The sequence below is a fragment of the Elephas maximus genome, chromosome 10 (assembly GCF_024166365.1).
Source record: "Elephas maximus indicus isolate mEleMax1 chromosome 10, mEleMax1 primary haplotype, whole genome shotgun sequence".
NCBI lineage: Eukaryota > Metazoa > Chordata > Mammalia > Proboscidea > Elephantidae > Elephas > Elephas maximus.
In genome coordinates this window covers 10,903,481-10,930,792 of record NC_064828.1, presented here as the reverse complement: position 1 = coordinate 10,930,792, position 27,312 = coordinate 10,903,481, and the positions used below count along the sequence as shown (strand labels likewise).

The following is a 27,312-nucleotide window of genomic DNA, read 5'->3' as shown; positions in this document are numbered from 1 at the left end:
AGCCCTTCCAGTCTCTCCTTTCGTGACAATTTTGCCCGCTTCCAACTCTCTCTATCCTCCCATCCCCTCTCCAGACAGGAGATGCCAACACATCTCAAGTGACCACTTGCTATAATTAGCTCACTCTTCATCAGCATCTCTCACCTACCCACTGTCCAGTCCCTTTCATGTCTGATGAGTTCATGACAAAATAATTTGATGGGCATTTCATTCACAACTTCAGGAGTCAGTAAAAATGATGTTTATGTATTTCTTCAGAAAATGCAAAACTGTTATTGAAAAGTCTTAAAACCCAAGAGAACAGAAGCCAGTGTGATTAAGAGAAAGAATAAGAACTAATGGGTGACCTACCCATTCAGGACCTCCTGCTGCTGCTGCTACTTTCTGATTCAAGTTGTGCCAGCTTGGGAGCTGGAAAGGTACAGTGGAGACCAGGTAAGTCACCATGGAATCCGGAAGTCTGTCAGTATCTGCTCTGAAGTTCCGACAGAATGAGACCAGGAACTGCCATTGATCTTAAGGCCCTCGATCAAACGGTACTTTCCATTGAGAGGACACTGCTATGCTGTCTGCAAACCACTACTTGCATAGATAGAAGAAAAACAAGTCACAGTGACTTACTCTATCTGCAACTTCAATTTTTGTCGCCTCATAGTTTTCATGGAGATGTGAGTTGCAGTAAAGACGGGGAAAATGTGAATAAGATAAAAACAAAGCTTATTTTCTTGACTTTGAGTATCTGCATTTCTTTTTGATGAGCAAAGTTAAAGAGAATAGGAAATGTAGTCCAGCTGATAACGGGGAAAGAGTAATTCCCTGTGGAGATGAAAGGCGGAAAAATAGCAGGAGGCAGTCTTGATACTGTAGGCAAGTGTCGCCTCTAAAGCAGGGCTTGGTGCGGCTGTGGCCCCAGGAGACAGCAGTTGTCGCTCGAACCGAGACGCTGCCATTAAAAAATTAGGTATCCTTAAGTTGTTGTCAAAGCACATTCAAAGGACTGAATCGGGGGTCAGAAAAAAATGTCGTAGTACACCACAAAGGCAACAGAGGACCTGTTTTTCCTTCCCCTTTCCAAGGTATTTTAAACGTCACGCTGTACTTCTCTCCTGCAAGGCTGGTGCTCTTCTCTATTAAGGCGGTGCACGGACCTTCCCTACAGGTTGGGGCCCCGGCTACTGAAGGCGCCACCGCTGTTGTCTCCGCTGTCCCAGCCACCTGGCCCGAGCACCCGGCCGGTAACACCGCACACGCGAGGGCACTCAGAGTTCTTCTCGACACAGCCACGTCCCCAGGCCGGCGCGCAGCTCCAGCCGGAGTGCGGCGCCGGTGACGCCCTGCGACGCCTGGGCGCCTGCTGGACGACCGTGCCGTTCGGCCGCGCTGCCTGCCAGCACCTGCACCGAAGGCCACCTCCGGGAGGCTCTGGGCTGGGCGGCTGGGTCTCGTCCAGGCGGACAGCGCCACAGCAGACCGGGGCCCGGCGGGAGCTGGACCCCGCTCGCTCTCCAGCGACCTCAGCGCCTCGCAAGCCCTAGCCTGCCCTGACGCATGCGCGTAGTCCGCTTCCGGCCGAGGCGCGCGGTGCTCAGGCCGTTCGGGTCCGGGCGGAACGCCGGCCCCGCTTCTCTCGACCTCGGGTGCTCCGTGCGCCATGGCTCGGGACTCGGGCCCCTTCCCTGCGGAGCCGCTCTTACAGCTGCTACCCCTAGACTCCAGAGACCGGGGCACCCAGCGCTGCCGCCTGGGCCCGGCCGCGCTCCGCGCCTTGGGCGCGCGCTTGGGCTCGGCCGTGAAGATCTCGCTGCCCGACGGCGGCTCGTGCCTCTGCACCGCCTGGCCGCGGCGGGACGGAGCCGACGGCTTTGTGCAGCTGGACCCGCAGTGCGCGAGCCCCGGGGCGGCGGCGGGGGCGCCGGGCTCCAGCGCGAGCCTCGGCCTGAGCCGCCTGCGCCTGGTGCCCTGCCCGCCCCTGCGGCGCCTCGCCGTGTGGCCGGTGTTGCGGGAGCGAGCGGGCGCGCCCGGGGACCCGAGTCCCGCCGCCGTGCTGGAGGCGGCGCAGGAGCTGCTGCGGAACCGGCCGGTGTCTCGGGGCCACGTGGTTGCCGCTCCGCCGGGTGCCCCCGGCCCGCTGGCCGCCCTGCACGTAGTCGGCGGGACGCCGAGTCCCGATGCGGCCGGGCTGGTCACCGCTCGCACCCGCATCGTCCTCAGCGGGACGCCCCCGTCGGAAGCCGAGCCGCAGCCCGAGGCGCCCCTGGGCGGCCTGTCGGAGGCGGCCGATTCGCTGCGGGAGCTCCTCTGCCTGCCGCTCCGCTACCCCCGCGCCCTGGCCGCGCTGGGACTCGCCGTGCCCCGCGGGGTGCTGCTGGCGGGCCCCCCTGGAGTGGGCAAGACCCAGCTGGTGCGCGCCGTGGCCCGGCAGGCGGGCGCCGCGCTGCTGGCCGTGAGCGCCCCGGCGCTGCAGGGCGCGCGGCCCGGGGAGACCGAGGAGAACGTGCGGCGGGTCTTCCAGCGCGCCCAGGAGCTGGCCAGGCGCGGGCCCAGCCTCCTCTTCCTGGACGAGGTGGACGCCCTGTGCCCCCGGCGGGGCGGCCCGCACCGCGCCCCCGAGAGCCGCGTGGTGGCCCAGGTGTTGACGCTGCTGGACGGCGCCAGCGGGGACCGCCAGGTGCTGGTCGTGGGAGCCACCAATCGGCCGGACGCGCTAGACCCGGCGCTGCGGAGACCCGGGAGATTCGACAGAGAGGTGAGCGGGCGTGGCCGGTTGGCCTGTAGCCCCTGGGACCGTGGTTGGCTGCCCCTAGGCATTGCCACTGAGGTTTGGAAGTTGGTGAGGGCGGAGTGCAGAGAACGCGTGCTCTGACCTAATAGTACCTGGGAGCCGGGATCAGTTTTTCCCCAAATCTCCAATTGTCTCCTAGGGTTTACTTTCCCGTACATGTCCTGAAGACGAGTACGCCCTATAATAAGTAGAGTTAGTTCTTCAGGGAACTAGGTCGGCCACAGGCATGTTGAACTCGTATGGAGTTGGAATGGAAGTTTAAAGTAGAAGGATAGCCTCAAGAAATAAGTGTGTGGAAATAAAAGGCGGAGAGCAGTGAAGTTAAAGCAGGCATTAGCTCTCCCTTGTGAGAATGCCAGCATCCTGTCCCGAAACTGAAAAAAAAAAAAAAAAAAAAAAAACCCACAATTGCTTCCTGAGTTGCCAGGGAGGGTAAATATCAAAGCAGCCCCCCCCCCTTTTTTTTTTTAATGAGCGTTGGTCTTAAATTGATTCTTGATTTCTATTAAATAGTTTGAAACTTAGTGGTTAATTGAAATGATGTTCGGGCTTTGTGGTAGGGTTCTAAACAAAGGATAATTGCATACTTTTAGCTTAATCCCTCAAGGACTTGAGTGACTTTCTTGCACTATCTGGTACTTGTCTGCTGAATCAGCTCCCTGTGAGCAGGGATCTAGACTGATTCACTGTTCTATCCCTCTCTGCCTCTGGCCAGCTTTTTGGTTAGCAGCTGTAGCTCTTGACTACTACTACACCACCAGGGTTTCCAAGAAGTGGTAGGTTCTCGAAAATAAATAAAAACTTCAGTGCACTATACAATTTTTGTTGTTCTGCTCCCTGGCCAGTATTCATTAAAAAAAAAAAAAATTCATTAGTCCCCTGGAAAATTAGGGTGTAGATCCCTAACTTTCTGTGTGTTCTGAGATGTGCATCAGAGTGCACTGTACTAGTTCCATAAGGGTTCATTAATTATTGCACAGATTTGTGAGGATAAAAATACGTACATTGTCAAACTATATAAGCTTTAATTTCTCCTTATTTTTTTGCTTTACAAATAGGTTGTCATTGGCACTCCCACCCTTAGACAAAGAAGGGCAATTCTGCAAGTGCTAACCTCGAAGATGCCGGTCTCCAGTCTCGTCAACTTGGGCCTCCTTGCAGAAATGACAGTTGGCTGTGTTGGCGCAGACTTGACGGCTCTCTGCAGGGAGGCGGCCCTGCATGCTATGCTTCGTGGTGACAAGGTAAGAGGGCTGGCTTCTCATCGTCCGCCCATGTTGATCATCGTCAGTGGGAATTGACTTGTCGGCAACTGGTTTGGTTTTTTGGTTTACCCGAGTTAATGTTTTCATTAACGTATCAAATTAATTTTGGGATTAAAAAGTGATAAATAACATTCTTTTACAACTATCGATAGCTTTCATGGCTGTTTCTTATATATATTTTTACATCTCAAATCCGTATAAATAATATATGAACGAAGGTGGGAAGAAGGGGCTGAGCCCTCCAAGCCTACCGGGTGGCTATTTACCCACTCTCTTAGTAACATCCAGAAACCCTGGTGGCATAGTGGTTAAGTGCTACGGCTGCTAACCAGAAGGTCGGCAGTTCTTCTGTGTCCTATAGGGTCACTATGAGTCGGAATCGACTCGATGGCAATGGATTGTTTGTTTGTTTTTGGCTTAGTAACATCCTAATGTTGAAACCACCGGTCCCCAGAGCAGCCAGGAAAAAGGCGGTCGCCTCAAAAGAATCAATTCTTTTTTTTTTTTTAATTTCAAAAGAATTTCAGACTTAGAGAAAAGTTGCAAAAATAGGACAAAGAATTTCTGTACATTCTTCATCTGGATTCTCCAGATGTTAACATTTTGCTGCATTTGTCTTGTTATTCTCTCTGTGTATATGTATATATTTCTGAAACATGCACGAGTATGCTACAGCCATGATGCCGCTTTCCCCTTGAAAATGTAAGTTTTTATTTCCAAAAAACTAGGACCTTCTGCTACACAACCACAGTACAACGATAAAAATGAGAACCCAGCCTAAGACAGGGACCTTGTGCTGCACCACAGTACTCAACCCACCCACTGCTGTCGAGTCGATTCCGACTCATAGCGACCCTATAGGACAGAGTAGAACTGCCCCATAGAGTTTCCAAGGAGTGCCTGGCAGATTCGAACTGCCGACCTCTCAGTTAACAGCCATAGCACTTAACCACTACGCCACCAGGGTTTCCGCACAACCACAGTGCAATGATAAAAATGAGAACCCAGCCTAAGACAGGGACCTTCTGCTGTACAACCACAGTGCAATGATAAAAATGAGGGGATCAACACTGATACACTTTACTTCATCTACGTAGACCTTACCGAGATTTCACCGTTTGTCCCACTAACTTCCTTTATAGCAAAACTTTAAAAGAGAAAAAGATAATTGTTTCTCTTGTTCAGGATTACATATTGCATTTAATTGTCATGATTTCTTAGTCTTTAGTCTGGAACCATTTTTCAGCCTTTTCTTTCATGACCTTAACTTTGTAAGAGTACAGGTCAGTTATTACGTAGAATATTCTTCAGTTTGGGTTTGACTGATGTTTCCTGGTGATTTGATTCAGGGTTTGCATTTTTTGCAAGATTGTCACAGAAGGGTTCCTGTGTTCTTCTCACTGCATCTCTCAGGCAGCAGATGGTATCTGTTTGTCCTTTCCTGGTGAAATTAACTTCAGTCACTTGGATAAGGTGATGTCTGTAAGATTTCTCTGTTGTCAAGATACTGTTTTTCTCTTTGTTATTTATAAGTATCTTGTGGGGGGAAAAAAACCCAAAACTTTTCTAACTGTGGGAAAGATCATGTATCTGGAATTTTATTTAAAATTCTTTGACATTCGTGTCTCTAATTCATTTGTACCTTCATTAAAAATATTTAGGATATTAGCTTTTTTTTAATATATCCCAAAAATATTAGGATATTTATAGTATTCAACTATTTTAAATAGTACTTTGGAGCTCTGGTGGTGCAGTGGTTAAGAGCTATGGTGAGCTATGCCTCCTAACCATAAAGGTGGGCAGTTCGAATCCACCAGCGGCTCCATGGAAACTCTGTGAGGCAGTTCTACTCTGTCCTTTAAAGTTGCTATGAGTCAGAATCAATTTGACTTGATGGCAAGAGGAAAAATTCCAACTACTATTATTGTTTTCAACTATTATAAATTCTGGAGTCCTGGTGGCACAGTGGTTAAGAGCTTGATTGCTAACCAAAGGTCCGCAGTTTGAATTCACCAGGTGCTCCTTGGAAACCCTATGGGGCTGTTCTACTTTTGTCTGTAGGGTTGCTATGAGTCCCAGTGGACTTCATGGCAATGGGTTTGGTTTATTATAAATTCCAATCTATTGACGGGGAAATCAGGTCATTTCATATGTAACTAGTAATCCTAAATCCTTAAACCCCTTTGGGAAAAAAAATAATAATTTCAGCAGGCTGAGGAATCTGGGGCAAAGTTTTTTATCTCAATTGTAATATTAAAATTGCCCTCTGATCTTGTAATTTAAAAAACCCAATCTTGACTTTATTTAAACTAGAAAAGGATAATTTATCATCCTAATTTTTAAAAACCAAAACCAAAAACCTTTTTACCTGGGTGTTTCACATCCTTCCTGACTGCCTTGTTCTTTATTTTTGCTCTTACACCGAAGGTGAGGAGGAGTTACGTGAACTCCTAACTCCTCATCTTCTGGGTTCAGGACCAAAACTGCTGTAAGTTTTTATGGCACATCCCATGTTAAAGGGGTGAGAAGACAATATATGCTTTTTGTGGGGAGGAAGAGAGTACCAGGAGTTGAGAAAGGAGATTGACATTTAGGATTCCCTCTGCTTTGAAGTTCCAGGTTTGACCCTTAAGCACTTCTGCCTTAGGGAGAGGAGGACCAATCAGCTGCTGCCGTCCTCCAGCAGGTGGAGCCCACTGCCACCTCAGGAGGGGCCTGCCCAGGGGTAGTTCCCACAGGTGATGGCTGAGCTCAGAAAACAACCAGGGGAAGTGGAAGGAAGAAAGACAAACAGGAAGAAGGGCCAGAGGCATCTGGGAAGGTACTGGCTCCTCTTTTTCTTCTTTCCCACACCAAGCAGCTGAGGGGCTGCTGCTGCCTCTTTCTGTGCCAGGGCAGACAAAGGAGACAGTAGAGTGTGTGCCGTTTTCGTGGAGTGTTCCTACTAAAGCATTACAAACATAGTTTAACACACACCCACGTTTATTCACAGAGAGGAAAGAATTCTACCTGCTTGAAAGGGTTGTTATGGGAATCAGATGAAGCCATGTATACACAAGGGATCTTGAACTATAAAAGAAATTTTCAAATGTTAGTTGGTGTTACCCAAAAATTCATTAATATTCAGGTGCCCAAGATCTAATATTGTCAGCCAATTAAAAAAAAAAAGCTGTTTTCTTATACTAGTGTTTGTGTGTGTGTGAGAGAGCGAGAGAGAGAGAGAGAAATTAAACAAGACAGAATAGTATAAAGTAAAAATTGTGGGAATTTAGTCTTCTGGAGATTACAGTTGTTAACATTTTTTGGAATGCTGGTCAGAATAGCTCTATACGTGTATGTTCACTTATATAATCCTACATAAATGGGATAAAATGTTTCTTATTGAAAATGGGAATTTACAGAAAACTGAATGTTCTGAATTTTTTGTCAGCAAATCCTTCAATAAATGTAATACAGCTGTTACAAATAGAAATGTAAGGTGTTTTTAACCGTAACCAAAATTTTGCTTCACTGGAGCAGCCAAGGAAATTTCAGGAAGCACTCTTTAAAATATAATCTTACAGTGAAGGAAGGCTTTCCAAGCATAGCATCAAAGGAAAAACCCAAAAAAGGAGATGATTTGCTAATTGGACCATTTTGGGATAGCAAAACAATACCGTATGCAAAGCCAAGACATGAGATGAATTCAGAAAAATACTTGTAGCCTGTGACAGAAGTCCACTTTCCTTGACATAGAAAGAACTCTTACAAATCAAAAGAGAAAGACCAACAACCCAATACAAAATTTCTAAGTGGAAAGAGAACAGAACAGATTGATACGCACAGTATGGTCCCATTTGTGTATGTGTCTGAAGGAATATGCTTATGCTTATGTCACAGAATGTACTAGAAGAAGACACAGGAAACTGTTGGCGTCCTGGGGATGAAGACTGGTGGGATCAGGGAAGGAGACAGTTTTTTGTACCATGCGTATCTATTTCTTTTATAATGGCAGTGGATTTGCAAATTCAGAAGAGGATTAAAAAAAACAGTAATTGTGCTTGTGTAACACAAAAAGGGCCTATCTATTGTTTGGTTTGATTTTGCCTTTTGGTTTACATTGTTTTAGAATCAGGACAACTCTGTGATTGATGAGACAGACTTCCTTGAAGCTTTTAAAAAGATTCAACCTTCATCATTTCGAAGTGTCATTGGACTGATGGACATCAAGCCTGTTGGCTGGGAGCAGATTGGTGGCCTTGATGATGTAAAACTGAAGTTAAAACAGGTAAGATAAGAATTCATTTAGCCAGTAGAGTATTACAGCTTAGGTGTAGTGCATTTGTAATGAGAACATATTCCACTGAAACGGCTTTTGCCACAATCACTGATAAGATCTGAATGTCTAAATCAAACCATTACTCTTCAATCCTTATTTAACTTGACTCCTAAACCAAAAAACCTGTTGCTGTTGAGTCAATTCCAACTCATAGCGACCCTGTAGGACAGAATAGAACTGCCCCATGGGATTTCCAAGGAGTGGCTGGTAGATTTGAACTGCTGACCTTTTGGTTAGCAGTCACAGCCCTTTAACCACTGCACCACCAGGGCTCCAACTTGACTTCTATAGCCCTCAAATACTGTTTTCATACTTACCACCTCATCCTTTTTTTGTTTTTTGCTTTAAAGAGTTTATAATCTAGGATAGGGGACAGCAAACTTTTTCTGTAATGGCCTATCTTAGTCATCTAGTGCTGCTGTAACAGAAATACCACAAGGTGATGACTTTAACAAAGAGAAATTTATTCTCTCACAGTCTAGTAGGCCAGGAGTCCAAACTCAGGGCATCAGCTCCAGGGGAAGGCTTTCTCTCTCTGTTGGCTCTGGATGAAGGTCCTTAGCATCAGTCTGCCCTTGGCCTGGGCACATCTCAGCACAGGAACCTCAGGCCCAAAGGGTGCATTCTGCTCCCAGCACTGCTTTCTTGGTGATATAAGGTCCCCATATCTCTCTACTCCTATCTCTCTTTTGTACCTCAGAAGAGATTGGCTTAAGACACTGTCTAATCTTCTAGATCTCATCAATGTAACTGCTGTTAATCCATCTCATTACATCATAGAGGTAGGATTTACAACACACAGGGAAATCACATCAGATGACAAAATGGTAGACAATCATACAATACTGGGGATTATGACCTAGCCAAGTTGACAGATATTTTGGGGGGGACGCAATTCAGTCCATGACATGGCACAAATAGTAAATACTATTCTAGGCTTTGCAGCCTCCCTGGTCTCTGTCACAGCTACTCAGCTGTGGTGTTGTAGCATAAAAGCAGCTGTAGACAATACAAGTGAGCAAGTATGGCTGGGTTTCAATAATTATTTATTTATGGATGCTGAAATTTGAGTTTCATATAATTTTCATATGTCTCAAGATATTATTGTTTTGTTTTTTTCCCAGTCATTAAAAAATGTAAAAACCATTCTTTTTGGGTGGTACAGATACAGGTGGTGGCCCTAAGTTTGTCCTGACCTCTGATCTAAAAGAAGACAGACACAGTAAAGATTGGAAAAAGCGTAAAATTATAATGAGGAGCCACCGCAGCCTGCATGGCTACCTGGTTTTGGTTCTGACGGTGGATGTTGAGGGACACCACTCCACAAATCCTCTTATCAACATTGCAACTCCAGAAATTGATTTTGCCAGTTCACCGAGGGGGAATCCTACCCTAAGGAAATAGGTTTCTGTAACGGCATACACAGAAGACTGATTTATAAGTGTCAGTTATAATTTATTCATCTTAACCAGGAGCTGTATCTACAGCTAACACTGGGATACTTGTGTCTATGGATAAGAGCATTTGTAATATAATTTCTTTATGTGCATTGCCTCATGTAATCCTCACAGAATACAAAGGAGAAATTAACCACACTTCTTCTTGGAGACACCCTGTTTCCTGTCATTTGGAGCCCTGTTCTCCCCTCTCTTAAATGTTAGTGCTCCAAGCTCGCAGGAGTCTTTTCACAGTCTGTGAGTGAGTTTATGATCTTCCTGACATCCAGGCTTTCAACTAGCCCTGAAATTGTTGACTCAAAAAGCAGCTACTTCTGCTCAGCAGAACCACTAGTTGGCCACCTGCCTGCTAGGTAATGCCCAGTGATCTCAAACCCAGCATCAGAGCTCAGCTGATCAACTCCATCCCACACCTGAATTCTTTACCTTGGTGAATACAGCCAGCCACCTCATCCCCTAAGCCAGAAGCCTATTTCTAAATTCATGGGGTCATATACATGCACATAACTTCCACTCTAAAGTTAGAACTTAGCCCTACATAAAATGCAACCCTGTTTATCTTTCAAATGTGTCCCCTCCACACCATCTCATCTTGAAGAAAATTAGAACAAGTCCACGAGAGCCAAAATACAGCCTTGAGTATATCCCACCTAAATTTAGAGGCCGTCTCAAGAACAGGTTTGATCCATTGGACACTAATGACCGAAGACCAGGCGAGTTGTGGAATGACATCAAGGACCTCGGAAAGCAAGAGATCATTAAAGAGACAGGAAAGAAAAGATCAAAATGGATGTCAGAAGAGACTCTGAAACTTGTTCTTGAATGTGGAGTAGCTAAAGCAAAACGAAGAAATGAGGTAAAAAAAAACTGAACAGAAGATTTCAAAGGGCGGCTTGAGAAGACAGTAAAGTATTATAATAACATATGCAAAGAGCTGGAGATAGAAAACCAAAAGGGAAGAGCATGCTTAGCATTTCTCAAGCTGAAAGAACTGAAGAAAAAATTCAAGTCTTGAGTTGTAGTAGTGAAGGATTCTATGGGGAAAATATTAAATGATGCAGGAAGTATCAAAAGAAGATGGAAGAAATACACAGAGTCACTACATCAAAAAGAATTGGTTGATGTTTAACCATTTCAGGAGGTAGTATATGATCAGGAACCGAAGGTACTGAAGGAAGAAGTCCAAGCTGCACTGAAGGCATTGGTGAAAAACAAGGTTCTAGGAATTGACGGAATATCAATTGAGATGTTTCAACAAGTGGATGCAGCCCTGGAAGTGCTCTGTCTTCTATGCCAAGAAATTTGGAAGACAGCTACCTGGCCAACCGACTGGAAGAAATCCATATTTATGCCTATTCCAAGGAAAGGTGATCCAATCAGATGCAGAAATTATCGAAGAATATTATTAATGTCCCACGGAAGTAAAATTTTGCTGAAGATCATTCAAAAGTGGCTGCAGCAGTACATCAACAAGGAACTGCCGGAAGCTCAAGCTGAATTCGGGAGTGTGTGGAACCCGGATATGGTTGCTGATGTCAGGTGGCTCCTGGCTGACAGCTATGCAAAGGCATTTGACTGTGTGATCATGGATAACATTGCAAAGAATGGGGATTCCGGAACACTTAATTATGCTCGTGAGGAACCTATACATAGATCAGAAGCAGTCGTTCAAACACAAGGAGATACTACATGGTTTAAGTCAGGAAAGGTGGGCGTCAGGGTTGTATCCTTTCACTGTACTTATTCAGTCTGTATGCTGAAAAAATAATCTGAGAAGCTGGACTGTATGAAAAAGGACATGGCTAAAAGCCTATCTCCCCAACTAAAATATGAGTTTTAGGGTTCTCGTCGGTCCCTGTATTAAGTATAGCAGTACTTAAGAGCTGTGCCCTTGATTACACTGAGTGGGGTCCGTCTCAGTCCTGCTGCTTACTGGCAATAACCAGTCCAGTTGCTGTTGAGTAGATTCCAGCTCATGTTGACCCATGTGTGTCAGAGGAGAACTGTGCTCCGTAGGGTTTTCAGTGACTGATTTTTCAGAACCAGATCGCTGGGCCTTTCTTCTTCCAAGGTACTTTTTGGTGGTTTCGAACCTCTAACCTTTCGATTAGCAGCTGAGTGTGTTAACCATTTGCATCACCCAGGGACCATTAGCAATAAGTCCTGGGTAAGTAACTTACAATAAAACCCTAGAGTTAGTGAGGACTCAGTCACTATTCAGTTAACATTTATTGAGTGCCGCCTTCGTGAGGGTGTCATTCTAGGTGCTGGGGATTTAGAGGTGAACTTTGCATACATTCTAGCAGGAGCAGAATGAGAAACCCAACACAGAAAAATAATAATTTCAGATAGCAAATAATACATTCTTTAAAGGGAAAAGATGAGCAATAGCATAGAGAATGACCAGGAGGAGGGGGCTCTCTTTTTTTAACTGGGGTCGTTAGGGAAGACTCCTCCAAGGAAATGACGTTAAAACTGAAGCCTGGATGTTCAAGAAGTAGCCACACAAAGAACTTGTAGGGGGAATGTTCCAGACAGAGAGAAGAACAATTGTAAAGACCCTGAGATGGGAAAAAATACTGGGGTGTTCGTAAGGTATAAAGGCCAGCACGTGTGAGCCTGTTGGACAGGTTGGCTTATACGAGGCCTTGTGGGCCATGTTAAGTAAGGAGTTTGGATTCGGGTTTTATTCTAATTCTTATGGGAAGTCATTGAAGGAATTTAAGCAGGACATGCTGTGATCTGACTTAGGTCATAAGATTACTGACTGCTGCGTGAAGAATGGACTGTGTTTCCAGTTCGTAACAGGTACCTGACAGTTGTTGAATGAGTGAATTTTCTGGTAACATTTAAAATACTTGAATTATTTTGACATTTTATTATTATACTGAAACAACTGTTCCATCTCTATGTGTCCTCACAGAGTGTTGAATGGCCTCTGAAATTCCCCCGGGAATTTGTCAGGATGGGCCTGACACAGCCAAAGGGCGTTCTCCTGTATGGCCCTCCTGGATGTGCTAAAACCACCCTGGTGAGGGCGCTGGCCACAAGCTGCCGTTGCTCCTTTGTGTCGGTGAACGGAGCTGATCTCTTTTCACCATTTGTTGGAGATTCAGAGAAAGCCTTGTCTCAGGTTTGTTTGTTTTTCCCATGTAGTTAAGTTTACTTTTGAGTTTTTATTTCATGTGTTATGGAGAAGTCTTATTTTTTAAAAATAGTGCTTAGTTTTTCTTTCTGATTATAAAAGTTAAACTGTGTGTTTGTAGAAAAAACTTAGAAAAGTGTAAATAAGAAACCCTCCATAATCCCTCTGCCACTGTTTGGGTCACATTTTGGTGAATTTCCTTTGTCCTTTTTATTGAATTATTTTTCTTTTTAAGCAAAATCAAAGGCAAATTATATATAGCTTCATTCTACTTTTTTAACATCATTTAAAAAATTCCATAATGTTAAATATTCTTTGAATAAATGATTTTTAACTCTTACATAATGTTCCATTGTTCCCTGTTTTATTGATTTATCTCCAATTAAAATCTATTTAAATTTTTTAAATTACAGGCATACCAAGGAGATATTGTCGGTTCAGTTTCAGACCACCACAATAAAGCAAATACCACAATAATGCAAGTCACATGAATTTTTGGTTTCCCAGTGCATATAAAAGTTATGTTTACACTGTATTATATGGAGCCCTGGTGGTACAGTGGTTAAGAGCTCAGCTGCTAACCAAAAGGTCAGCAGTTCAAATCCACCAGCTGCTCCTTGGAAACCCTATGGGGCAGTTCTACTCTGTCCTAGGGTTGCTATGAGTGGTAATCAACTCAATGACAGTGAGTTTTTTTTTTACGTAGTCTATTAAATGTGCAATAGCATTATGTCTGAAAAAGCAATGTAAGTACCTTAATTTAAAATACTTTCTTCTGGAGAAATCTCAAGAGTATGGCCCCTGGACACCCTTTTAGCTCAGCAGTGAAGTCACTCTTGAAGTTCACTCTTCAGCCAAAGATTAAACAGGCCTGTAAAACAAAACAAGACCAAAGGGCACACCAGCCCAGGGGCAAGGACTAGAAGGCAGGAGGGGACAGGGAAGCTGGTAATAGGGAACCAAGGTCAAGAAGGGAGAGTGTTGACATGTTGTGGGGCTGTTAACCAATGTCATAAAACAATATGTGTAGTAACTGTTTAATGAGAAGCTAATTTGTTCTGTAAACCTTCCTCTAAAGTACAATGAAAAAAATTTTTTTTTATTGCTAAAAAATGCTTACCATCATCTGAGCCTTCAGCAATTCGTAATCTTCTTGCTGGTGGAGGGCCTTGCCTTGATGTTGATGGCTGCTGACTGATCAGGGTGGTGGTTGCTGAAGGTTAGGTGGCTGTTGCAGTTTCTTAAAAGAGATCATTGAAGTTGGCCACATCAATTCACTTTTCCTTTCACGAAAGATTTCTCTGTAGCGTGAGATGCTGTTTGATAGCATTTGACCCACAGTAGAACTTATTTCAAAATTGGAGTCAGTCCTCTCAAACCCTGCTTTATTAACTTCATCAACTACATTTATGTAATGTTCTAAATCCTTTGTTGTCATTTCAACAACGTTCACTGCATCAACAACCAGGAGTAGATTCCATCTCAAACCACTTGCCTTGCTCATCCGTAAGAAGCAACTCCTCAGCTGTTAAGGTTTTATCATGAGATTGCAGAAGTTCACTCACATCTTCAGGCTCCACTTGTAGTTCTCTGTTTCCACCACATCTTCAGTTACTTCCTCCACTGAGGTCTTGAACCCCTCAAAGTCATCCATGAGGGTTGGCGTCAGCTTCTGCCAAACTCCTGTTAGTGTTGGTATTTGGACCTCCTCTCATGAACCAAGAATGTTCTCAGTGGCATCTAGAATGGTGAATCCTTTCCAAAAGATTTTCAATTTACTTTGCTCAGATTCATCAGAGGAAACGCTATCTATGGCAGCTGTATAGCCTTATGAAATGTATTTCTTAAATAATAAGACTTGAAAGTCGAAATTACTCCTTGATCCATGGGCTACAGAATGGTGTTGTGTTAACAGGCATGAAAACATTAATCTCCTTGTACATCTCCATCAGAGCTCTTGGGTGACCAGGCGCATTGTCTGTTAGCAGTAATTTTGATAGGAATCTTTTTTTCTGAGCAGTAGGTGTCAACAGTAGGGTTAAAATATTCAGTAAACCACGTTGTAAACAGATGTGCTGTCATCCAGGCTTTGTTCCATTTATAGAGCACAGGCAGAGCAGATTTAACATAATTTTTAAGGGCTCCAGGATTTTCAGAGTGGTAAATGAGCATTGGCTTCAACTGAAAGTCACCAGCGGCATTAACCCCAGCAAGAAGGTCAGCCTGTCCTTTGAAGCTTTGAAGCCAGGCATTGACTTCTCCTCTCTAGCTATGAAAGTCCTAGATGTCATCTTCTTCCGGTACAAGGCTGTTTCATCTACACTGCAGACCTGTGGTTTAGTGGGCCCCTTCATCAGTTATCTCAGCTGGATCTTCTGGGTCACTCGCCGCAGGTCCCACATCAGCAGTTGCTGCATCACTTTGCACTTTTATGTCATGGAGACAGCTCCTTTCCTTAAACCTCATGGCCAACTTCTGCTACTTCATACTTTTCTTCTACAGCTTCCTCACTTCTGGTCTTCATAGAATTGAAGAGAGCTGGGTGGGGTCTTGTTCTGGATTGGGCCTTGGCTTAAGGGAATGTCGTGGCTGGTTTTTTCTTCTATCCAGACTGCTAAAACTTTCTCCATATCAGCAATAAGGCTGTTGCGCTTTCATATCATTCATGTGGTCACTGGAGTGTTGTTGTTAGGTGCCACCCGGTCAGTTCTGACTCACAGCGACCCTATGTACCATGGAAGGAAATACTGCCTCGTCCTGTGCCATGCTCACAGTCATTGTTACGCATGAGCCCATTGTTGCCGCCGGTGTGTCAGTCCATCTTGTTGAGGGTCTCCCTCTTTTCCACTGATCCTCTACTTTACCAAGCATGATGTTCTTCTCCGGGGACTGATCCCTCCTGACAACATGTCCAAAGTATGTAAGACGCAGTCTCACCATCCTTGCCTCTAAGGAGCATTCTGGTTGTACTTATTCCAAGACAGATTTGTTCGTTCTTTTGGCAGTCCGTGGTATATTCAATATTCTTCACCAACACTATGATTCTAAGACCTCAGTTCTTCTTCAGTCTTCCTTATTCATTGTCCAGCTTTTGCATGCATGAGGCCATTGAAAATACCGTAGCTTGGGTCAGGCACACTGTAGTCTTCAAGGCGACATCTTTGCTTTTCAGAACTTTAAAGAAGTCCTTTGCAGCAGATTTGCCCAGTGCAGTGTGTCTTTTGATTTCTTGACTGCTGCTTCCATAGGTTTTGATTATGAATCTAAGTAAAATAAATCCTTGACAACTTCAATCTTTTTTCCGTTTATTATAATGTTGCTTATTGGTCCAGCTGTGAGGATTTTTGTTTTCTTTATGTTGAGGTGTGTAATCCGTACTGAAGGCTGTGGTCTTTGATCTTCCATCAGTAAATGCTTCCTCTTCACTTTCAGCGAGCAAGGGTGTGTCATCTGCATAACGCAGATTGTTACTGAGTCTTCTACCAATCCTGATGCTGCATTCTTCTTCATATAGTCCAGTTTCTCGGATTATTTGCTCAGCATACAGATTGAATAAGTATTGTGAAAGGATATAACCCCGACACACTTTTCCTGACTTTAAACCAACCAGTATCCCCTTTTTCTGTCCACGAACAACTGCCTCTTTATCTATGTACAGGTTCCTCATGAGCACAATTAAGTGTTCTACAATTCCCATTCTTCGCAATGTCATCCATAATTTGTTATGGTCCACGCAGTCAGTGCCTTTGCATAGTCAAGAAAACACAGGTAAACATCCTTCTGGCATTCTCTACTTTCAGCCAGGATCCATCTGACATCAGCAATGATATCCCTGGTTCCACGTCCTCTTCTGAAACCGACCTGAATTTCTGGCAGTTCACTGACTGTATATTGCTGCAGCCGTTTTTAAATGATCTTCAGCAAAATTTTGCTTGCATGTGATATTAATGATATTGTTTGATAATTTCCACAATCAGTTGGATTGCCTTTCTTGAGAATAGGCATAAATACGGATCTCTTCCAGTCGGTTGGCTGGGTTGCTGTCTTCCAAATTTCTTGGCATAGACGAGTGAGCACCTCCAGCACTGCATCTGTTTGTTGAAACATGTCAATTGATATTCCGTCGGTTCCTGGAGCCTTGTTTTTTGCCAATGCCTTCAGTGCAGCTTGGACTTCTTCCTTCAGTACCATCGGTTCCTGATCATATGCCACCTCCTGAAATGGTTGAACGTCGACTGATTCATTCTGGTGTAGTGACTCTGTGTATTCCTTCCATCTTCTTTTGATGCTTCCTGAGTTGTTTAATATTTTCCCCATAGAATCCTTCACTTTTGCAACTTGAGGCTTGAATTTTTTCTTCAGTTCTTTCAGCTTGAGAAACGCCGAGCGTGTTCTTCCCTTTTGGTTTTCCATCTCCAGCTCTTTGCGCATGTCATTATAATACTTTACTGTGTCTTCTCAAGCTGCCCTTTGAAATCTTCTCTTCAGTTTTTTTACTTCATCAATTCTTCCTTTTGCTTTAGCTGCTAGACGTTCGAGAGCAAGTTTCAGAGTCTACTCTGATACCCATCTTGGTCTTTTCTTTCTTTCCTGTCTTTGCAATGACGTCTTGCTTTCTTCATGTATGATGTCTTTGATGTCATTCCACAACTCACCTGGTCTTCGATCATTAGTGTTCAATGCATCAAATCTATTCTTGAGATGGTCTCTAAATTCAGGTGGGGAATACTCAAGGTCATACTTTGGTTCTCATGAACTTGTTCTAATTTTCTTCGGTTTCAGCTTGAACTTGGATATGAGCAGTTGATGACCTGTTCCACAGTTGGCCCCTGGCCTTGTTCTGATTGATAATATTGATCTTTTCCATCGTCTCTTTCCACACTGGAGTAGCACTTTTAATTTCCTTCAAGAACTTTTCCTTTGCATTCACAACTTGGCTAACTGGTGAAGAGGCCTAGCTTTCAGTGTATCTCAGCTTTCAACATGCCTTCCTCACTAATCATTTCTAGCTTTTGATTTAAAGTGCGATACATGTGACTCTTCCTTTCACCTGAACACTTAGAGGCCATTGTAGGGTTATTAACTGGCCTAATTGCAGTGTTGTTGTGACTCAGGGAACAGGGATGCCCGAGGAGGGGGAGCGCGATGGGAAGGGTCTGTCGGTGGAACAGTCAGAACACAAATTTATCGATTAAGTGGCACCCCAGAACAATTACAGTAGTAACATCAAAGATCACCATAACAGATGCAATAATAAAGGAAAGGTTGAAATATTGCAAGAGTTACCAAAATGTGACACAGAGACACAAAGTGAGCACACACTGTTGGGAAAATGCTGCAGATAGACTTGCTCAGTACAGAGTTGCCACAGACCTTCAATTTGTAAAAACACAGTGTCTGCAAAGCACAATAGAATGAGGTATGCCTGTAGAAGGAGTAACACAGAGAACATACGTTAGCTGAATAACGCATAACACACAGCTTTTTAATGTACTTGTTTTCCTAATAAAAGGTATTTCGACAAGCAAGAGCAAATACTCCAGCAATCATATTTTTGGATGAAATTGATTCAATCTTGGGATCTCGATCAGTCAGCAGAACAGGATGTAACGTTCAAGAGCGAGTCCTTTCTGTCCTCCTGAATGAATTGGATGGTGTTGGGCTTAAGACAATAGAGAGAAGAGGAAATAAATCAGATTGGCAGGGTGAATGCAAGGAGATGAAAAAAAATGAAGAGGTACTTATTCTCAAAAATTTATTAGTCGTGATACATGAAAAATCTGAATGCGTGTGCACTGTAGCTTTTCCTGTACTAGGTTCATCTCGTGGAGGAAATTATGTAATTTCAATTCTACTCTGTCAGGATTTTTACAGAACTAGTCAAAACTGATGCCGTTAGCAAAGGTGAGTTAAATTTTTTTTTTTATTCTTAAGGACTACATGCATCCGAGATTTGTCTCTATGTGGTCCATTTATTTTAATTTGGGACTGTCAACGGGAAAAAGAATTAAACTTGTGACTAGCATTTTAAGTTCTAATGTTGCAGCCTGATAGCCACTAGCTACACTATGTATATTTTTTGTACTTGTCAGATCAAAGGCACAACTCCTAAAACTCAGCCGTGCTTTGATTAATTACGTCATACAATGAATTTGCAAATTTCAGTTCTGTGTGATTTATGTCATTTTTAGCTTCAATCAGGTTTTTTTTTTTTTAGAGGTCTGGTATTATTATTATTTTTTTTAATTTTTATTGAGCTTCAAGTGAACATTTACAAATCCAATCAGTCTGTCACATATAAGTTTACATACATCTTACTCCGTACTCCCACCTGCTCTTCCCCTATTGAGTCAGCCCTTTCAGTCTCTCCTTTCGTGACAATTTTGCCAGCTTCCCTCTCTCTCTATCCTCCCATCCCCCTTCCAGACAAGAGATGCCAACACAATCTCAAGTGTCCACCTGATATAATTAGCTCACTCTTCATCAGCATCTCTCTCCCACCCACTGACCAGTCCCTTTCATGTCTGATGAGTTGTCTTCGGGGATGGTTCCTGTCCTGTGCCAACAGAAGGTCTGGGGACCATGGCCGCCGGGATTCCTCTAGTCTCAGTCAAACCATTAAGTATGGTCTTTTTATGAGAATTTGGGGTCTGCATCCCACTGATCTCCTGCTCCCTCAGGAGTTCTCTGTTGTGCTCCCTGTCGGGGCAGTCATTGATTGTGGCCGGGCACCAACTAGTTCTTCTGGTCTCGGGATGATGTAGGTCTCTGGTTCATGTGGCCCTTTCTGTCTTTTGAGCTCTTAGTTGTCGTGTGACCTTGGTGTTCTTCATTTTCCTTTGCTCCAGGTGGGTTGAGACCAATTGATGCATCTTAGATGGCCGCTTGTTAGCATTTAAGACCCCAGACGCCATATTTCAAAGTGGGATGCAGAATGTTTTCATAATAGAATTATTTTGCCAATTGACTTAGAAGTCCCCTCAAACCATGGTCCCCAGACCCCCGCCCTTGCTCCGCTGACCTTTGTAGCATTCATTTTATCCCGGAGACTTCTTTGCTTTTGGTCCAGTCCAATTGGGCTGACCTTCCATGTATTGAGTGTTGTCTTTCCCTTCAAAAGGTGAGTTAAATTTTATAATAAATTATTTTAGACATATACGAATGTGAATTTTAAAAAAAATTTTCAAAGATTTAGAAACACAATTTTACTTATCACTAATGGAGAAAGGAATTTATTCCTATTTCTCAATCCTAAAGAACCAGGGTTTACCCCTGTTTAAAAATTTCTGTGTAGGACAAAACAGATGATTGTTGCCAATAATCCCAGTAACGGAAAATCTTCCAGTTTTCTTGAGGAATGGTTTTCCTTGGTTATAATGAAGTTAAAATGACCTCTGGAAGTTTTTCCTCTCTTTCTGAGTCTCTTCTCCAAGTGTAGTATCCTTAAATTATCACTGACATGATTTTTCTTCTCTTTTATTCTTGCTTTGTCCTTGTTTTAAAAGCTGTTCCACAGAAGGATTTTCTTACAGCTTCTTAGTAACAGAGCTCAGCACAGTTGGAAGGAACCCACAAGGCTGTCTTAATCAAACCTTCCTTGTAACAGAGAAGGTCTTCCACAGCGTCTAGCCGGGTCATCTACTAATATACCCGCAGATATAGGGAACTCGTTATTGTGAGAGATCACGACATCTGAGAAGGACTCTCGTTATTCTGGTCAACAAACATTGTTTTGAGTGTTTAACATGTAGCCCTGGTGGCGCAGAGGCTAAGAGCTACAGCTGCTAATCAAAAGGTGGGCAGTTAGAATCTACCAGCTGCTCCTTAGAAACACTGGCATAGTTCTACTCTGTCCTATAGAGTTGCCATGAGTTGGAATTGACTCAACGGTTTGGTTTTTTTGGTTTTAGTGTTCATAAGGTCTTGCTCTGGCTGCTTTTTGACATTTCTTGTCTTCAGCCAGAATTTTCAAACCTGCAATTTATGTTAATTGTCATATTTCTGCCATCTGGAAAGAAAAAGTAAAGTAAGCCTCCCTCTTCAAGAACATGATAGTCTAGGCTTTTCATAGCCATACATTTCTACATGCTAGTCATATGCTGCTATTTAGGACCTTTTCAGGTAGACCGTTTCAGTCGTAATCATTAACTGGGGCTCAGGCACATTCAGGTGTTCTCTGCGGTAATGTGAGGCTTTTTGTTGTTTCTCACAGGGCCTGGAGGAATGTTCCTTAGGGTTAGCCACTCCCTTTGCCCCACAAACAAAGTGCCTCTTTGATTACTAGTTTGTTTCTGGGGTATCTTGATATCAGGAAGGTGGTCTGGATGGGGGTGCTCCCAAGAAAAGGTTATCCTCCTTTAAAAACAAATGGACCTACTGATTTATACTTTTAAAAAGCCATATAATAATTAACAACTTAATGTTTTAATTATGTTGTTTACTTTGCGTTTTCCCTCAGGTAGAGTTTGAAGAAGTTCTTAACGGAAATGTCATGGTCATTGCAGCGACAAATAGACCTGATGTGTTAGATGATGCCCTCTTGCGGCCGGGAAGACTAGACAAGATTCTTTATATCCCGCCCCCAGATCCAAAGGTAAGGCTGCACGCACTAACGCTGCACACGCAGCCCCCCCCCCCCCCCCACCGTGTATGCATTCTTGACGGCACACACCTGAGCTCCAGGAGCTCGGCAGACCCGGATTCCAAACCAGATACAGGTCTTCACGGTGTCTGACTCACACCGGCTCCTGCATCCTTCCTCGCCTGCTGGCCCTCCATGAAATCCCAGTTTTTTTCTGAATACTCTGTCCTGGCCCTGTTTTCAGAACAAATAAAGCCTAAAAGTAAGGAACTTCTCTTATTTCAGTATTGTGGCAGATTCAAAATACTGAGTCTTTTGAGTCTATTCGGTAGTATTTTGCAGCTAGAACGGAGGAACCCTAAAGTGTTAAAAGGGCTTAAAAGGGTTTGGGAGATTATCTGGGTCAGTGTCTGTATTTTACAGTGGAGAAAAATTGTGTCTGATATTCATGTACTTGCTAAACTAGGTCTCGTGGTCCTTTTGTACCCAAAAGAGAGCTTCAGAGAGAGCTTCGTCGTGTCTTTTAAAGGGATATACCTATGGTTGGCAATTTAAAAAATTAATTATGAAAGTATTAAAAGCCTTTCATGATTTAGGTAGTTATTTTTTTATCATCGTCATAAGGGCCACTGTTGAGTTAACCTTTTTTATCCCTTCAGAAACAGGAAGTGATTTTTTGTTTGTCTGTTTGATACTCTTTCCATGTATGTTTCCTGTAATATGATAGAAAACTCTAACTTGAAATGTTTTAATATTGTATCGTGTCAGATGGGTGTTACAAGATTATAAACATCTTGTTTCTTATTTCGCTCCAGGGCAGGCTTTCTATTTTGGAAGTCTGTACAAAAAACATGCCAATGGGGCCCGATGTTTCTTTAGAAAACCTAGCAGCAGAAACCTGTTTATTCTCCGGAGCTGATCTGAGGAACCTCTGCAGAGAAGTGAGTTAATGAAGAAACATCCTTCATTCATTTCCTTGGATCTTTGTTCACTTGGCAGTGTTTATCAAGAGACAGGCACCTTTCCCTCACAGAGCTCACAGATTCGGGCTGTGGGGGGAGACGACAGAGACTGAATAAATGTAGGCAGAGCCACAGACTGCATACACGTAGACAGAGGCGCAGACTGAGCACACGTAGGCGGAGGCGCAGACCGAGGACAGGTAGGCGGAGGCGCAGACCGAGCACACGTAGGCGGAGGGGCAGACCGAGCACACGTAGGCGGAGGGGCAGACCGAGCACACGTAGGCGGAGGCGCAGACCGAGGACAGGTAGGCGGAGGCGCAGACCGAGGACAGGTAGGCGGAGGCGCAGACCGAGCACACGTAGGCGGAGGGGCAGACCGAGGACACGTAGGCGGAGGCGCAGACCGAGGACACGTAGGCGGAGGGGCAGACCGAGCACACGTAGGCGGAGGGGCAGACCGAGCACACGTAGGCGGAGGGGCAGACCGAGCACGCGTAGGCGGAGGGGCAGACCGAGGACGCGTAGGCGGAGGGGCAGACCGAGGACGCGTAGGCGGAGGGGCAGACCGAGCACGCGTAGGCGGAGGGGCAGACCGAGGACGCGTAGACGGAGGGGCAGACTGAGCACGCGTAGGCGGAGGGGCAGACTGAGCACGCGTAGGCGGAGGCGCAGACTGAGCACACGTAGGCGGAGGGGCAGACTGAGCACACGTAGGCGGAGGGGCAGACTGAGGACACGTAGGCGGAGGGGCAGATTGAGCGCTTGTAGGCGGAGGGGCAGACTGAGGACACGTAGGCGGAGGCGCAGACTGAGCACGTGTAGGCGGAGGGGCAGACTGAGCACGTGTAGGCGGAGGGGCAGACTGAGCGCGTGTAGGCGGAGGGGCAGACCGAGGACACGTAGGCGGAGGGGCAGACCGAGCACACGTAGGCGGAGACGCAGACCGAGCACACGTAGGCGGAGGGGCAGACCGAGGACACGTAGGCGGAGACGCAGACCGAGCACACGTAGGCGGAGGCGCAGACTGAGCACGTGTAGGCGGAGGGGCAGACTGAGCGCGTGTAGGCGGAGGGGCAGACCGAGGACACGTAGGCGGAGGGGCAGACCGAGCACACGTAGGCGGAGGGGCAGACCGAGCACACGTAGGCGGAGACGCAGACCGAGCACACGTAGGCGGAGGGGCAGACCGAGCACACGTAGGCGGAGGCGCAGATTGAGCGCTTGTAGGCGGAGGCGCAGACTGAGCACGCGTAGGCGGAGGGGCAGACTGAGCACGTGTAGGCGGAGGGGCAGATTGAGCGCTTGTAGGCGGAGGGGCAGACTGAGGACACGTAGGCGGAGGGGCAGATTGAGCGCTTGTAGGCGGAGGGGCAGACTGAGGACACGTAGGCGGAGGCGCAGACTGAGCACGCGTAGGCGGAGGGGCAGACTGAGCACGCGTAGGCGGAGGGCAGACTGAGCACGTGTAGGCGGAGGGGCAGACTGAGGACACGTAGGCGGAGGGGCAGATTGAGCGCTTGTAGGCGGAGGGGCAGACTGAGCACGCGTAGGCGGAGGGCAGACTGAGCGCGTGTAGGCGGAGGGGCAGACCGAGGACACGTAGGCGGAGGGGCAGACCGAGGACACGTAGGCGGAGGGGCAGACCGAGCACACGTAGGCGGAGGGGCAGACCGAGCACACGTAGGCGGAGGGGCAGACCGAGCACACGTAGGCGGAGACGCAGACCGAGCACACGTAGGCGGAGACGCAGACCGAGCACACGTAGGCGGAGGGGCAGACCGAGCACACGTAGGCGGAGACGCAGACCGAGCACACGTAGGCGGAGGCGCAGATTGAGCGCTTGTAGGCGGAGGGGCAGACTGAGCACGTGTAGGCGGAGGGGCAGACTGAGGACACGTAGGCGGAGGGGCAGATTGAGCGCTTGTAGGCGGAGGGGCAGACTGAGGACACGTAGGCGGAGGCGCAGACTGAGCACGCGTAGGCGGAGGGGCAGACTGAGCACGCGTAGGCGGAGGGGCAGACTGAGGACACGTAGGCGGAGGGCAGACTGAGCGCGTGTAGGCGGAGGGGCAGACTGAGCACGCGTAGGCGGAGGGCAGACTGAGCGCGTGTAGGCGGAGGGGCAGACTGAGGACACGTAGGCGGAGGGCAGACTGAGGACACGTAGGCGGAGGGCAGACTGAGCGCGTGTAGGCGGAGGCGCAGACTGAGGACACGTAGGCGGAGGGCAGACTGAGGACACGTAGGCGGAGGGCAGACTGAGCGCGTGTAGGCGGAGGGGCAGACTGAGGACACGTAGGCGGAGGCGCAGACTGAGCACGCGTAGGCGGAGGGGCAGACTGAGCACGCGTAGGCGGAGGGCAGACTGAGCGCGTGTAGGCGGAGGGGCAGACTGAGGACACGTAGGCGGAGGGCAGACTGAGCGCGTGTAGGCGGAGGGGCAGACCGAGGACACGTAGGCGGAGGGGCAGACCGAGCACACGTAGGCGGAGACGCAGACCGAGCACACGTAGGCGGAGGGGCAGACCGAGCACACGTAGGCGGAGGCGCCGACCGAGCACACGTAGACTGCATACACGTAGACAGAGGCGCGGACCGAGCGCGCGGAGACAGAGGCGCAGTGTCAGCATGATGAGAGCTGTGGGAGCCTGTAGGAGGCCACCAGCCCAGGCCTGGGGATGTCAGGGAAAACTCAGAGAGAATGTGTAAACTGAAAGCTGAAGGATGATTAGGGCGTCGGCCATGCTATGGGAGGGGAATAAAATGTGCAGAAGGCTGAGGGGAAGAGATGACATGCCATCAGTGAATTAGAAAGTGGAGAATGGCAAAAATACAGCTGAAGAAGTGAGCAACAGCCCCTGTAAGCCACTTTAAGGTGTTTAGACTTTGAAGGCAAAATGAGCCATTGTGAGTTTTTCTTTTTCCATAAACGTTTATTAAATGTAACATGGAAAATGCATAGGTCATAAGGCTGTAGCTCATTGAACTGACAAAAAATGGACACGTTTAATAATCACCACTTGGGGCTGGAAATAGAGCATTATCAACACCCCAGAAGCTTCCCTTGGGCCCCCTCCCAATGGCAATCCTATCTCCTCCCAAAAGGGAACCTCGCTCCTGACTTCGAACACCAGGGATTGGTTTTGCCTGCTCTTGAACTTTATGTAAATGGATCCATACAGTGTATATTGTTTTTGCTTTAAGATTATGTTTGTGAAATTCACCCATGGCTTTGTACGCAGTTAATTCACTTTCATCGCTTTATATTTTAAATCAAAGAAACCAAACCCATTGCCATTGAGTCAATTCAGACTTATAGCAGCCCTATAGGACAGAGAAGAACTGCCACATAGTGTTTCCAAGAAGTGCCTGGTGGATTCGAACTGCTGACTTTTTGATTAGCAGCCAAATGCTTAACCACTGCACCACCAGGGCCCTGCTTTATATGTTAGTATATGAATAACTACAGTTTTTCATTATTTTATTTTGGACATTTGGGTTTCCACTTTTTTGCTATTATGAGGTAATGATTCTATGAATAATCTTGTACGTGTCTATTGTGTACATGCGTATATCTTTCTGCAGAAGAAACATGTATCACTATTGCTGGGCTGTAGAGTATTAGGTCCATTTTAGTAAATAACTGCCAAACCCTTTTCAAACTACCAATTTATACTCTCAGCAGCAGTGCATGAGGGTCCCAGTGCTTTACAGCTTACCGACACTTGGTATTATCATGCTCTTAAATTTTAGCCATTCTCCTGGGCGTATAGTGTTATCTTATTGATTTGTAGGAGTTGTTTATATATCCTGTACAAGTGTTTTACTGTTATATGTACTGCAAACATCTCCTCCCAGTCTGGGTCTTGCGATGTCTCTTGATTTTAATGGAGTCCCATATTGATCTTTTCCTTTATGAACAGTACTATGTCTTATTTAAGAAATCTTTCCTATCCTGAGGTCAGGAAGATACTCTCTCATTTGTAAAAATATATGTGAGCTTGTAATGTATATTGTCCTGCAGCTTCCTTTCTTTTCCCACGAAAAGTCTAGAGTTTAATAGAGAAATGATGGCCTAATAAGTGAATTCTCAATCATCTTATCTATCTTTTAGCTCAGTGTTTTTAGTACCATGATTACTGAAATCCCATGAAATGAAATTGAGATCTTGAATTCAGATTTAAAAATATTACTATATATTGTAAACAAATAATGAAGCAAATTAATGATTTTCTATTGCTTGTCTGTTTATAGGCTGCCTTGCTGGCTCTTCAAGAAAATGGACTAGAAGCAACCACAGTGAAACAGGAGCACTTTCTAAAATCACTTAAGACTGTAAAACCGTCCTTAAGTCACAAGGACTTGACTTTATACGAAAACTTATTTCAGAAACAAGAACTGTTCTAATTTAAGAAGATATTTAAAAATTAGTTTACACCCTTATTAAAGGATTAATTGAAATGTGAACTTGCCCTATGGTTTGCAGCTTCACATTTTTAGAGTATTTGTATTTATATTATTTCATGTAAATAAATAATTTGTGTCTGATAAGCAAGGATTTCTCTTATCTCTAAAAGGTATATTAAAATGCCATGATTTAAGAGATAGTATGTGTGTGTATATTTTAATTTTGTTGTGGTAGTTTTTGTTTTAGTTGATTGCTTTTTTAACTTTATTTTGAAATAATCTCAAACTTACAGAAACGTTGGGAGAATAGTGTCTTAGTTATCTATAGTGTTGCTATAACAGAAATACCACAAGTGGATGGCTTTAACAAAAAAAATTTATTCTCTCATAGT

General features: G+C 45.3%; 1 protein-coding gene and 1 long non-coding RNA gene across 2 annotated transcripts in view; one reads left to right on the top strand and one right to left on the bottom strand.

Moving 5' to 3' along the window:
* Positions 1-1,665, bottom strand: part of LOC126084027 (uncharacterized) — a 29,535-nt gene extending 27,870 nt beyond the window's left edge. Inside the window, exon 1 of the long non-coding RNA XR_007518913.1 lies at positions 352-1,665. This is a non-coding gene — a long non-coding RNA (uncharacterized LOC126084027). The remainder of the gene's footprint in view (positions 1-351) is intronic.
* On the top strand, positions 1,574-27,065 carry SPATA5L1 (spermatogenesis associated 5 like 1). The gene is made up of 8 exons (XM_049898176.1): positions 1,574-2,746; positions 3,841-4,026; positions 8,156-8,314; positions 12,746-12,955; positions 18,480-18,704; positions 21,426-21,560; positions 22,364-22,489; positions 26,768-27,065. The coding sequence occupies exons 1-8, from the start codon at positions 1,652-1,654 to the stop codon at positions 26,918-26,920; spliced, it is 2,289 nt and encodes a 762-aa protein (XP_049754133.1). The 5' UTR covers positions 1,574-1,651; the 3' UTR covers positions 26,921-27,065.
* The last annotated feature ends 247 nt before the right edge of the window (positions 27,066-27,312 follow it).